At 33.8% G+C, this 13,656-nt stretch overlaps 1 protein-coding gene across 1 annotated transcript; it reads left to right on the forward strand.

Annotated features, from left to right (window-relative positions):
* The first annotated feature begins 2,239 nt into the window (after positions 1-2,239).
* LOC145601021 (protein RETICULATA-RELATED 5, chloroplastic-like) lies at positions 2,240-10,273 on the forward strand. Its single transcript, XM_081656923.1, has 8 exons — positions 2,240-2,813; positions 6,553-6,717; positions 6,812-6,904; positions 6,987-7,102; positions 8,175-8,273; positions 8,419-8,724; positions 8,805-8,969; positions 9,581-10,273. The coding sequence occupies exons 1-8, from the start codon at positions 2,433-2,435 to the stop codon at positions 9,861-9,863; spliced, it is 1,608 nt and encodes a 535-aa protein (XP_081513049.1). The 5' UTR covers positions 2,240-2,432; the 3' UTR covers positions 9,864-10,273.
* The last annotated feature ends 3,383 nt before the right edge of the window (positions 10,274-13,656 follow it).

Here is a 13,656-nt window from a genome sequence, read left to right on the forward strand (position 1 = left end):
AGGCCTATTTTATAGGGCAGGTCCTTTCTTTTGTAGATTGGATTCGTACCCTCATCCCCGGACCCTGTTTGGTTCAAGACCTTATGGAGTTAACGATCCTTTTGGATTGTCTTTTGGGTTTACAAGTTCCTAAAACTTGTTGGCGACTCTTTTGCTCTCTTTTCTTTCCCTTTGGAACGCCACCATACTTAAGTGTATGATCACAGTGGGGTTCAAATTTGGGATCATAATGCTTGAAATATTCCCTACACAAATGTACAAGGAACTTATATTCAAGCAATGGTAAAAAACACACCTTCAGAGTTTCCTATATAACGTTAGTTACCTTAAACATATACTTCATATTCAATATTATTATTCTAATATCTATCTCCCTAATTATATATTGGTAATTTACCCCATGAGTATCAACAACAAAACGTTATTGTTGTGCATAAGAAAGAAGTAAACAGAAGTAAACTATTGTTAAAAAGTCATAGTCTAATTAACACATCAACTGTATAACATGCAAAATTAAGACCGCTCACAAATTATCTAATAACCAATCATATTATTATTATATAACTAGATACACTGGATGCACCTAAGTATCTTACCCCATTTCACCATTTCAAATACACAAAACACTTAATATTCAAATTCAATCAAATAAAAAAAAAAAAAAAACCAATAACAAGCATGTACGTTGTACGTGCCAAAAGCCTAGTTTGGAAATGAAAGACTTAACATTTAGGCAAAAAAATTTAAATATAGAGGTGGCCATTGGGTGAGTCTGGCCGGACCAAGAGTAAAAAAAACTGCCCACTTCTCAGGTCAGGTCGAGTCAGACCAAGATTCGGGCCAAATTTTTTGTGCCCAAACTCGCCGAAAATGGTCGCGTTGTGCAGACATTTCAGGTCATTTCTAGGCTGGGCCAAAAAATTAACTAAAAATGCATAGAAATACATTCCCAAACCCGCCCAAAAAAATAAAATTTCAGGCGGGGCCAACAGGCTGTGCTAAGTATGATCAAATCTAGTTAAATGATGTGAAAGTTAACTCTAGGTATTTAAAGTTGAGAGAAAAAAAAAAGCAGAATGTGGTGAAAAATACGAAAGAGAAGTCCTTGTTTTGTGGTAACTCAAAATTTCATATGCCCTATGGATTTAACATGCAAATAGGTTGGCATTTTTGTAAATAATAGAAATCTGAGGGTAAAATATGATGACAAAAAATACCACTACATGCATAATAGTGTACAAAAAATACTATTCAATAACTTATATTTTTATAAATGCATAATAGTACGCAAAAATGTATCACTATGAGAGGAAATATGTACGACTAAACCCCACATCAATAACTATATACTAAAAGACACACCAACAATGACACGTGTCATTTTCTGGTGTGTCCTTAGTATTTTATTTTTTCTAAAAAATAAATTAGAATAATTTATTTAAGGAAGTTATTCAAAAAAGGTTCGTATTTGTCAACCATATAAATTATCAATAATATTTACCTTTAATCTCCTATACTGACACACAATTAGCAATAGAATAATAAGGAAATAAATAATATTTTTTAAGAGGATGTAATTTTGGTAGAATATTTTGTATGAATATAATCTAAATTAAATATTAATAAACATTTTACAAATTTTCCATGTATACATTTTTATTTTTATTTTTTAGAAATCACTATACTATATAAATGTAGATATTTATCAAAAATATAATCCAGTTATTTAAATGGACTACACTCTTATTGTTCAAATTGTTTCTTTTTTTTAAAAGTTTGGGATAGTACTATTTTTTCTCTCTTCATTTTAGTAACCGAATAGTAATGTATGTAATGAATCAATCCGTCTACATCAACTAATTTCTTATGGACTATTTCTATAAAGTAGAAATTAATTAAGATTATATATTTTTTTTCTCTTTTTCATATAACATAATTTAGAGGGATAATTAACCTTATATCTATATTATTATTTGTACAAGATCATTATTTAATTTGCCTCTTTAATTGAGCGTTTCCAATAGCAATTATAAGCAAATTTTAATTTTTATTATATAAATTATTAACATGGCACGGGACCTAACCTAGTTGCTCTCCTATGTACATGGCAATATACATAGGCATAAATACAATCTCATAAACCAAGTCGATTTGTGGTAAACTCAATCACGGAGTTACCCATTTCGGATTGGGTTTCCCCCTTTGTCGGCTTCCACCAACCATCAACAAAAACCTACACCTCCCTCACACTTCAACTCCTCTTTCCTCTCTCATACTCTTTCAACAAGAGAGAGATTTTAACCTCAATTTTATCTCTTCTTCCATATCTTCATTTTCCCCTCAATATATCATGTTTTTCTGATCAATTTCTTCATCAATCATCACTTCATATAATAATCTCTGATTACATAAAGAAATAAAAATCCAGAAAAATGGCGCACGCTGTGTTTCAAGCAGCTCAAATTATGCCCATGAATACCCAAATTTCGCCTAAAAAATCTATCTTTACAAAACCCACAATTTTACCCATGATTTCTTCATACCCAATTGCAGGAAAATCAAGGAAAACTTTGTTTATCAGGGATTTTCTGTCCTCTACTCCTTCTCCTGTTGATGGGGATTCTTCAATTGGTCATTTGGAGCGCTGCTTGGGTGTTTCTTCTGCGCCTTCAGATTCTTCGGCTTCGGCGACATCATCGTCTTCTGGGATGTTTGCTCCTTCTATGAAGGGGAAGTATGGTGCTTTTGGTGCTGTTACTTTGGAGAAGTCTAAGCTTGACATGACTCAGAAACAAACCCTTTCTAGTCCTGAGGTTTATCACTCTCTCTCCCCCCTTTTTTTTTGGCTTAATCTTTTATTTTATTGTTGTTGAGAATTTTGAAATTGTAGATTGATTGTTGTTTTTTAATTTCTTTTGGATGAATTTCTTCAGTTTGTTTGTTGTTCTTGAATTTTCTTTTGAAGGTATGATTTGTTGCTGTATTTGATTCTTTAAAGGTTGTTGAAATGGTTTAGTTATTGTATTGAGTGTAAAGATGGAAGAATGTTAGTGAAATGAAGTTTTAAATACGGTTTCCACATTGTAGTGGTGACTGGTGAGTGGTGACGGTGTTTCGACATATTAGTGGTGCCATACCATTGCCGTTGTACTGCATCAAGTTCGGTTTCGATATATTAGTGGTGACCATACCAATGCCCTTGTACTGCACCTCTTTTCCTGGGTTCTTTCTTTCCCTGCGGTTCGGGCTAGGGAATTTAATGAGATGTATGCAATAATAAGTGGGTATTTTGGGTCTTGAATCCATGGGTAATGACTTTGTTGCGCAATCTCTTCATAGATTTTGATAATTGCCGGATTTTATCTTCTGGACTGTTGTCACATGGTATGACTAACAAAGAACATTGATTGGTGGCCTCAATCTGTTGACTGTATGCATTGTTGCTGTTTACCGATTCTTTTTAAGGTGGCTTGAAGGCTTCAGTGACTATTTAGAATTTAGAGCTTAGTGCTTGTAAGTATGATGGAAGTTGTTTATATTGTATTGAAATTAGTTCTGAAATTTCAGCGGCAAGTGTGTTCTATCTCTTTTGAGGGTTACTAAAAATTTTGGGTCTTAAATCTGTAGAATGAATGAATATTATTAGTTACACAATCTAGAAATATCTATATTGTTGCCAAAATTTTATGTTTCTGAACATTTGTCAGATAATGGTATGACATTGAGAACATTGATTTGTAGACATGGTAATGAAGTCACTGTTAATCTGTGTTGCATAAGTTTTCCTATAATTGTTGGAACCACACTTCTATATGAACGAGAGCCACCCTGAATTGATCTAGGAAAATTTGCTGTTGAACATACACTTTTTTTAATTGATACTTTGTTTTTGGTTTCTTTAGCAAGCTTTAGTTTAAAATGTACAAACCCACCCATACAAGTAGGTAGTGGTGTCACATAAAATATATTGATGTGCCCAAAAGATAAATGATTGAGCTAATTTCATAAATCCTTAAAAGGAATATGGTAGGAGCATAGAACTTATAAAATTAGCTGAGGAAGTATACTCCATACCATCAACTTTGTCAAGTATATCCAATTCAAATTTCTGTCAACTCAAATGATCTACAACTTGCCAATATATCTTGTGGCCAATACATATTGTTTTCGGGTATATCAATGTTCAGTTGCAGGTGTATTTTTTATGTGGCTGGGGCAATTCTTCCTAATCTGGATCTTTTGTTGTATGAATGCGTTTATAAGTTCATTATTATATATTCTGATAATACTTGGTCCCCACCTTCTGGAAACAAATTTATAATAAATTTCAAAATAGAATTTTCTTTTGACCTGAGATTTTTTCTCCTTTTCAGTTTTCGTTCATGATGGGATATTTTTTTTTTGTTGGGAAGAGCAAAGTCAGCGAACGTAATCCAGATGCATTTTTTCTGTGATTTACATTATTTATTATTGTTTCGAAGAAACATTACACTTATAACCTACACCTTAGACCCTTAGTTTTATCCTAGTTAGGATTCTTTAAAAAGCATGAAGCGCAAGGCCAAAGTGTTTGTCCTTGTTAGCGCAAATCCTCTAATTTTTTTTATTTTTATTTTTTATTTATGCATTTGTGGTATAATTTTTGGTAAGGGAAACTCAAAGAGGTTTAGAAAAAGTTTAGCATGGCTAAAGAAAAAGATAAAGTGACTGCTCAAACTCTTGGAATAGAGAAATGAGTACAGGAATGCAATTCGTTACCTAAATTTGTCAATCTAGCTTGAAACTGTATCACTATATCATGTACCAATTGAGTAGTGTACCCACTGGCGAGTTTGTTCTCTATGGCAGCTTGAGAGTTACAATATGTTTGGATAAAGAAAGGGGAAGGAAAAGAAGGGGAGGGAGGAGAAGAGGAGGGAAGGGAAAGGGAGGGGAAGGAAGAATTGTGAGTTTTCCTTTCAAATCTTTCCATTGTTGGAGGGATCAATTCCCTACAATTTAATCCCTCCATTTTTCTCCTCTCCAATTTCCTTCCTTCCTCATTTGTTATCCAAATGAATGATACCTCATCTCTCCATTTCCTTTCCCTTCCTTTCTCTCCATTTCTTTCAATCCAAACACATCGTAAAAGACAAGGAAATTGGCTAACCTTAAAGCGTGACCAATGATTGTCACCAGTAAATAATTTCCATTGATATGTGGTGTCCTTCTATACTAACTATAAAATGGGTCTCAATAAACTAAGTCTTTGTTCTACTTTTTCTGAAATAAAGTAATCTTACCTAGATTTTTAGTGTATTTTGTATGCTAATATATAAGACCAAACATTATCAAGTGAAGTTATATTCGTCGTAATGTGAATCTTTCAAATATCTAATTTCATTGTTTTGTTTTCTACTTATATGGAATTAATATTGTATAGCATTAAGCAAACAAAAATAAGATTTTGATTGGTCTTAATTTGTAAGGTTTGGTTTCAACTGATTTGTTTTTAGTAAGAATTAAAAGTTGCTTAAATAACATAAAGAGAACTTAGCCGTATGGAATTTGATTTGGACCTTAATTCCACAAGGGCTTTGTTTTGTAGAAAATTATCAAATCATCTAACTCATGTAGCAGGTGTGCACCTCCTAGTCACAACATGCAATACGGTCACGCCCGGTACCGTATTTTCAAAAATTAAGGCCCCTAGGGTTGGTGTCCGATGAATTATTATACTACCACCGTTACATATTATTTGCAACGATTAAACATTTTCCCACTCTACTTTATGTCAAATCGTTGCAAATAATATGTAACGGAGGTAATATATTATTATTTCTTAAGACCAAGTATGCTAGTTTTAATGTATTATTATTGCCTATATAACCAGTTGATTTCAATTATTAAATGCTTAAAAATATGTGCATGTATATGAAACCAATTGGTTTATAAAAAACATATAATAATGGATCCATTATTTTAGTGAGGATACAATACCATTACAATTCCTTTGATCTTGCTAACTATGAGATTTCAAGAATCGCATTAGAAATCAGAACTGGATAAGGGAAAGAAGTAATGTTACTTGAATCATGATTACCTTGGTGACTGATGTCTTCATTGCTACATAGTTCTATAGTCTGTGCATTAAGTTGCTTTGTTACTACCTAAAAGATCTGGAGCTTGGGAAAATTTTTGTTCTTAACTTGATTATCAAATTATTATTTTTGATGTGAAGCTGCTTAAGCAACCCCTCCTTCCATTCCTTTTTATTTTTGCCCATTTGATCCAAACTAAGGTCAAATGGGGGCAAACAGAAAGGGACCAAGGGATTCCATACCTTTACCCGGTCTGGTTTATGCAATATAAATACAAATATCTTTTAGCAGAGAAGATTATATTTATGAATTTAAGTATATCCACAAATGGTGAAAATTTTACACTTTTTTCCATTCATTGGAGGTTCTTTGAAACTTTATTTGGTAAATATATGAGGATCTACTCTTTATGGACATTGCCAAGTAATATAAATTTACTAATTGGGCGCAATCTTTGCGTGTTAATGTACAGCTAGCAACAGGTGGAGGTGGTGGTGATATTGGGAAGAGAATCAATAATGGTGGTGGAGATGGTGGTGACGATGGTGGAGATGACGATGACTACTTCGATGACTTCGATGATGGTGATGAAGGAGATGATGGGGGAATTTTCAGGAGGCGTATTGTTTTGCAAGAGGTAAGTAGATAATTTTATTCCTAGATTGCATCTCATGCTTTGTTTTAGTAAACAAGTCCATCCTGAACTAAAACATTCGTTGTGCATGTTTCAGCTATTTGATCGAAAATTTCTAGATGCAGTTCTTAGTGAGTGGCAGAAAACAGTGATGGACCTTCCAGCCGGGATTAGGCAAGCTTTTGAGATGGTGATTACCCACTTACCCTTTTTCATATTTTCTCATTCACTGAATTTCACTGTAAAGAATCTGATCTTACTATTTACTCCAGGGTTTGGTTAGCTCTGCTCAACTGGTTAAATTCTTAGCTATTAATGCCAGACCAAACACAATTCGAACTATTGCGCGTGGCCTTCCTCAGGGAATATCAAGAGCATTCATTGGGAGGTAATTGCTTTTTTACATTTATAAATGAACTTAAAAGGTTTTTTTTTTTTTTTTTTTTTTTTTTTTCACCATTGGGGTTTGCCCACATGTTTAGTTTTTCGGACATTTTCTTGTCTAAACCATAAGTTACTTTCTTGAACTTGTGTTACTTGTTTTGGATTTTGAGAAGTTTTGTGGTGCCTTACAGTTCAACTTCATCTATTGCTTTTTTGTATGTTCAACTAAGTAGTAAGTTGCTTTTTAGAGGAGGAGGAGGGGGGGAGTGGGGCATAAAATTATGTTTACAAGAAATTAGCAGAGTGATGACTGGGAGCATTTCAACAACCATCACGTATGGAGTTGGTATATGATCATAGAAGATAGAGCTTAAAAATTGAAGGTGCTCTTCAAATTGTTTAGCAGCAAGCTTGTTCCTGTGAACCATGAGTAAATGGCATACTAAGTCCCTGTATGTGTTTAATTAAAGGAAATACATTTTCGGGTGGCTATGAGACCGCTATATTTTGTGATTATAATGCCAACTGCAAGAGTGCTATATCATGATTTGCTGCTGGGAGAGGAACTGGTTACGTTTAAAAAGAAAAGCTTTGATCTTATCTTTTGGCTGATTTAAAGTTGTTTAATAATTCATAGCTGTAACTGTTCTTGTTATTTGTCTATGGTAAACATAGTTCAAAGTTAGAATATATGTAGGTTTTTGTGGTGTAGTATGACAACTGATGTCATTCTGTATTGAGTTGTTGCAACTTGCAGATGAATTTGTAGATCATCTTGCCTATCATGTAATGGCAATATTAAAATTTTAAAGTGGTGGCTAGTTTGTGATATTGTGGCTATTTTCTTGGTTCCAGGAATTAGGAGTTCAGTTGTAGATTAGAATATGCTAGAACATTATTAATTCACCCGTTTAGAGAGCCACATAGGGATAAGGAGGGAAGTAGAACGTATTCACCTCTTCTTTTCAACTATCTGCAAATGCTTACTTGCTTGTGCTCTCGAAATTTATTTATGTATTTTTTTTTTCTTGATGTGTGAAACAATCTTGAATTTTATTTCTGTATGTTTTGTACAGGATGATTGCAGATCCAGCTTTCTTGTACAGACTTCTTTTGGAGCAGGCTACTACCATTGGTTGCTCTGCTTGGTGGGAAATAAAGAATCGCAAGGACAGGTAGTTTCTACACTATCATCATTTTCTCATCATTTTGTATGTGCAGTCTTTAGGCATCATTTTTTTATTATCTTTGTTTTGCTTTTTCCCTCTTCAGCATACATCTTTAGCTGATTCTGTACATGTCTGTCTTTGTTGATTGTAGGATAAAACAGGAGTGGGATTTAGCTCTTATTAATGTATTGACAGCAGCAGCATGCAATGCAGTTGTTGTTTGGTCACTTGCACCTTGTCGTTCGTATGGAAACACGTTTCGATTTGATTTGCAGAATACATTGCAAAAGCTTCCTAACAATGTGTTTGAAAAGAGCTATCCTCTCAGGGAATTTGATTTACAAAAGAGAATTCATTCATTTTTCTACAAGGCTGCAGAACTGTGTTTTGTGGGACTTAGTGCTGGTGCAGTACAAGGTGCCCTGTCAAATCTATGTGCTAAGAAAAAGAATGACAGGTTTCTATCTTATCTCGGATACTGTTTCTAGTATCTAGTATTCTTTTCTACGCAAGTATATTAAGCTCTGTTTTCTCCAGGTTATCTGTGACAATGCCATCTGTTAGGACTAATGCACTTGGCACTGGTGCTTTCCTTGGGATTTATGCTAATTTACGTTATCAGCTCTTATGTGGTATTGATCGAGGATTATCCAGCTACTTTGATGTTATTGGAGTAGCACTATTTTTCAGCTCAGCTCTGAGGTTTGTAGTCCTTCCCCTTCTCCTCATCCCGAGAAGCATCTGTTTGTCTCTCTTTTTTTTTTTTTTTTTTCAAGAATTGAAGTCTTATGAGCTTTGAAGCGTATGGCTGGTACATGTTTTACCAAATTCTAATATCAAGATACCAAAGTGCGTCTAATTTCCATCTTAGATTTATTACCTGTTCATTGATATATCATGGTGCACGTACAGTCGTACACCTGGTTATTTTGAAGTATGTTCATTAATGCTTTGCAGTTTATGCTTTTGATGGTGACTTATTTATTAATGAGGTGACATTTGAATTTTAGGAAGTTCACTTGAAGCTTTCTTTTTATCTAAGTCATCTGATCGAGTGATAGTTTGTTAAAAATCTAAACTTCCCTTGTTATTTCATTGAAATCCCTTTGTTTTCTTTTGCTGATTAATTACATAGCAATTACTCATGATGCTTTTAGCTCAATAAGTCAATTTTGTGATCTACTATTCTTGCTTCTCAACCTTGAGAAGTTAAAATTCAAGCAAATAATACCATATCTACTCATGCTATATATCTCCATAGTTTCTTGTGACACTGTTGTGTTGCTAAGGTTTGTGCATTTCACTGCATGCAGGATCATGAATGTTCAAGTAGGAGAGACATCACGATTGGCATGGCTGGGAATAGAGGCAGACCCCCTTGTTCAATCAGACAACCTTTTAAAGGCTTACAACCGGGCTCCTGAGACCAATAATTCCAAGCAGGGTTCCAGTTGGTTTATATCGAAGAACACCATTGTCTCAGGACTTGGTTTTCTTGGGCTTCCACAAGGTAATGGTGATTCTGCTAAAGAGTCAGATGCTCCCAAGCCTCGGAGGAAACGGGTTGTCAGGAAAAAAGTGACAACTACGGCGTAGTCCTGTCAACATAATGTCCAATTTTGCAGCCATATAAGTAGTTAGCTCTGGAAAGATTTAATACAAAGCTGACCATATCATGGGTCGTCGGTAATACTCAGGGCGATCTAAGTGTGCAAGCACCTGCAGTTTGTGTCTAATGTGTTGAGATGTCGGATGTTCTGCCCGTTGAAGTTACCATGGTGGAAAGTAGAAACAAATTGATCTGGAAGCTGTAAAGGTAGTTTGTGCAATGACAATATAGCCATAATACCAGCTGTGAAAGCTTCTGAAGAATTTTGTTTCTTTTCTTTGCTCTATTCCTTTACTGGATAAAAATTATATAGGCTCCACCTGGTAGTATGTTCCTTTATTGTTTTACTGTAATCTGCAGTAGCCAATTGATTACATGAAATTATCCTTTGATATTCTATATTGTGCAATCGCCTATAATCCTATTGATAGTACATAATTGTTTTTGCCATAGAATAATAATATTGACTGACTACTTTTTTAAAGTTAATAGGCTAATGCCATTGTTCAACTTACAAACATCACCTATACATTGAAAATCTGGTGAAGCACAAAAGATAGGATACTAAATTGGTGAACATCTGCCCAAAAGACTTGGCAAAATATAGTACTACGTACACATCGCAACATATCAACAACAAAAGATTCAATCCGTCCACCAAGCCACGTTTAGCATCGTAAATTTGCTTGACACGGTTTTGGATCACGAAATGTGTTGTGTGAGTTCCACAACCATCTTTCCAAAGGCTACATGATGGTGAGCCGAGAGAGAGAGAGAGAGAGAGAGAGAGAGATGTGAGGCTTCAACTATACCAGTTCAGCATGAGAGTACTAACATCCTTGTGACTACTGATATTTTAAGGTGCATATTATCTCTTATCGAGTCCATCATTAATTTCAGCTCAGCATTAGTTTCAACTCCTTAGCTATTGACATCCCTTTCGTTACAGCATAGAGTTCAGTTGCTATGGGAAAAACGGCATTGTACATGCTAGAAAATCATATATACCAAGTTCACATGTAGTAATTGAGGTCAATGAAGACTTTACTAAGTACAATTATTTGTATAAAGTACAATAATGCATATTATTTTATTGATTTATTTTGGCTATGTAAGTGAAAGTTCACGTATTGTGAACTTAGGTTGGAAAATAAGAAAGAGTTTTTCTACCATTCTACTACTTGCTTCCTATCTTCATCCCTCCACTGATAAATATCTTACCATCGGTAAAATATTTTAACAAAATATATATATATATATATATATATATATATATATATATATATATATATATATATATATATATATATATATATATATATATATATATATATGGATCATAATTTTATGCCAGTACATTAGACTATTATATGATATTTTTACAGTTGTACAGAACAGTAACAGATAAACCTACCTCTATAAAAGGCGGATTTTCCCCCCAATTTCACCACAAATCCCTTATCCCTTTCCACTTTTTAATCCAAAAAAAAAAAATCACCCAAAAATTTTATTACCCCTTCTCCGATATGATTCCCGATGACGGCAGCCAAAACACCCAAAACACTCACAACTTCACTTTTGAGGAAGATTTAAGGAAGATAAAACAATATTTCCTCCTAATTACGGCGCTTGTAGTTCTATTAGTAGCAATATTATTTTTTGTCATTATGTATAAGTAAAACTCACTTATTTTGTCGTTTTAGTATATTAAAAGCTTGTTTTTGTTTTATTATGTTTGTTTGTTGTTATTAATCATCATTGTATAATATTACCGTTATCATTATAATTATTGTTACTACTGTTATTGTTGTCGTTTTGTTTTTTTTTTTTTTTTTTACAACTAACATGATTAATTTTTGTCTAATCATATAATTACTCACAATAATAAACCAAGGGGGAGAAAAGACTATATTTATTTATGGTTTATTATTATTAAATTTAATTATCACGTGTCTTATTAACTTAATTATAAATATGGAAGGACTAAACATATGAGTTGTATTTATAATTTGGTATTATAAACTTATTATCATATATTTTGTTGTAGCTAAAATGGGAGACCTTATGAAAAGACAGTTCAACATCTTAGATTTATCTGGAAAGAAATTTCTGCAATGGAAAGTGGATGCAATGATGAATTTGAAAGCTTAAGGCTTGGTGCACACTGTTAAAGAAAATAAAAGTCCCTCTGGTCTAACAACTGATACTACCACTTCTGCAATGACTGTTGTAAAACCTGTTACTGAACAAGATAAGGCAAAAGCCTTAGTGTTGTTAAGGCATCATTTACATGAAGGCCTTAAAACTGAGTACATGATGGTTGAAGATCCCAAAGAATTATGGGATTGCCTTAATGAAAGATTTGGACACCACAAAAGGGTGCTCCTTCCTAAGACATTATTTGACTGGACAAATTTACGATTCCAGGATTTCAAATCTGTATTTAATAATTCAACCATACATGAGATAGTGCCTATATTGAGATACTGTGATCATCCAGTTTCGGATGAACAGATGATTGAAAACACTCATTACCTTTCATGCAAGCAACATACTGTTGCAAGAACAGTATCGTGAAAGAGGTTTTAAAAAGTTCAATGAATTAATGAGTGTATTGCTTGTTGCGGAACAAAATAGTGAACTTTTGTTGAAAAGTCATAACCTGAGACCAACTGGGTCTTTGGCCACTCATCATGAGGCAAATGCAACAAATTCTTTTCCACCCGAGTCAAATGCTACACAAAGAGGTGGACGTGGAAATTACAATGGCCGTGGAAATTATCGCGGACGCGACTGTGGTCATGGTAGAAACAATTTTCAAAGAAACAGTAATTTCAAAAATTTTGAAAAACAGAAGGGGCAGTCTAGAAGCCACAAACAAACTCCTTCGAAAGGAAAAGACACATGTTACAGATGTGGCATGACAGGACATTGGGGACGTACTTGTCGTACGGCCAAACATTTGGTAGACCTTTACCAGGCTTCTGTAAAAGGCAAAGAGAAAAATGCAGAAGCAAATTATGTTAATGAGGGAAATGCTCCTTATCCCAGCCTTGATGTATCTGATTATTTCATGGATAATGCTGAAATTGAAAATGGTTTCATTCTTGGAGAAAACAACAATGCTTAGGTTTATCATCTACTAATGTAACATATGCTATGTTTTAATGTATTTTCTTTATATTCTGTATTTTAAATTTCTAGTCATGTACTTTTAATCTCTATCATCAATAAAAGTTTGTATAGTATTATTCTAAACTAATCTCAAATTTATTTTATGACGATATGGATCTACCTGAAGTTAGTTCCGAATATCAATGCCTTTTGGACAGTGGAATACTGCACAATATCTTAAAAGATAGAAATTATTTTCCACAACTAAAGTTGTTTCAAGCAAATGTGAACACTATTTCCGGGTCAGCTAAATTAATTGAAGGATCTGGAAAGGCTTGTATAATGCTTCCAAATGGAACAAAATTAATAATCAATAATGCTTTATATTTGAGTAAATCTCGAAGAAATCTCATAAGCTTTAAAGATGTACGCCAAAATGGCTATCATCTAGAAACAATGACGACAGATCAAAAAGAGTATATATGCCTCACGGTAGAAAAACATGGCAAGAAACATATATATGAGAAATTGCTAGCATACTCTTCGGGGTTATATCGTATAAACATACGACCCGTGGAAATCAATATGGTATCTAACCAGAAGTTAGATGACAAACATTTGATTATTTTATGGCTTGATTGTTTGGGACATCCAGCAACTAGGATG

This window comes from Chenopodium album, chromosome 21 (genome assembly GCF_948465745.1).
Source record: "Chenopodium album chromosome 21, dcCheAlbu1.1, whole genome shotgun sequence".
In the NCBI taxonomy this organism is placed as follows: Eukaryota; Viridiplantae; Streptophyta; class Magnoliopsida; order Caryophyllales; family Amaranthaceae; genus Chenopodium; species Chenopodium album.

Excerpts from the sequence above, each read along its gene's own strand:
- LOC145601021 (XM_081656923.1), top strand. The coding sequence starts at position 2,433 with ATGGCGCACGCTGTGTTTCAAGCAGCTCAAATTATGCCCATGAATACC. Across the intron at positions 7,103-8,174 it reads TCAAGAGCATTCATTGGGAG|GATGATTGCAGATCCAGCTT; the intron begins GTAATTGCTTTT and ends TGTTTTGTACAG. Across the intron at positions 8,970-9,580 it reads TTTTTCAGCTCAGCTCTGAG|GATCATGAATGTTCAAGTAG; the intron begins GTTTGTAGTCCT and ends CACTGCATGCAG.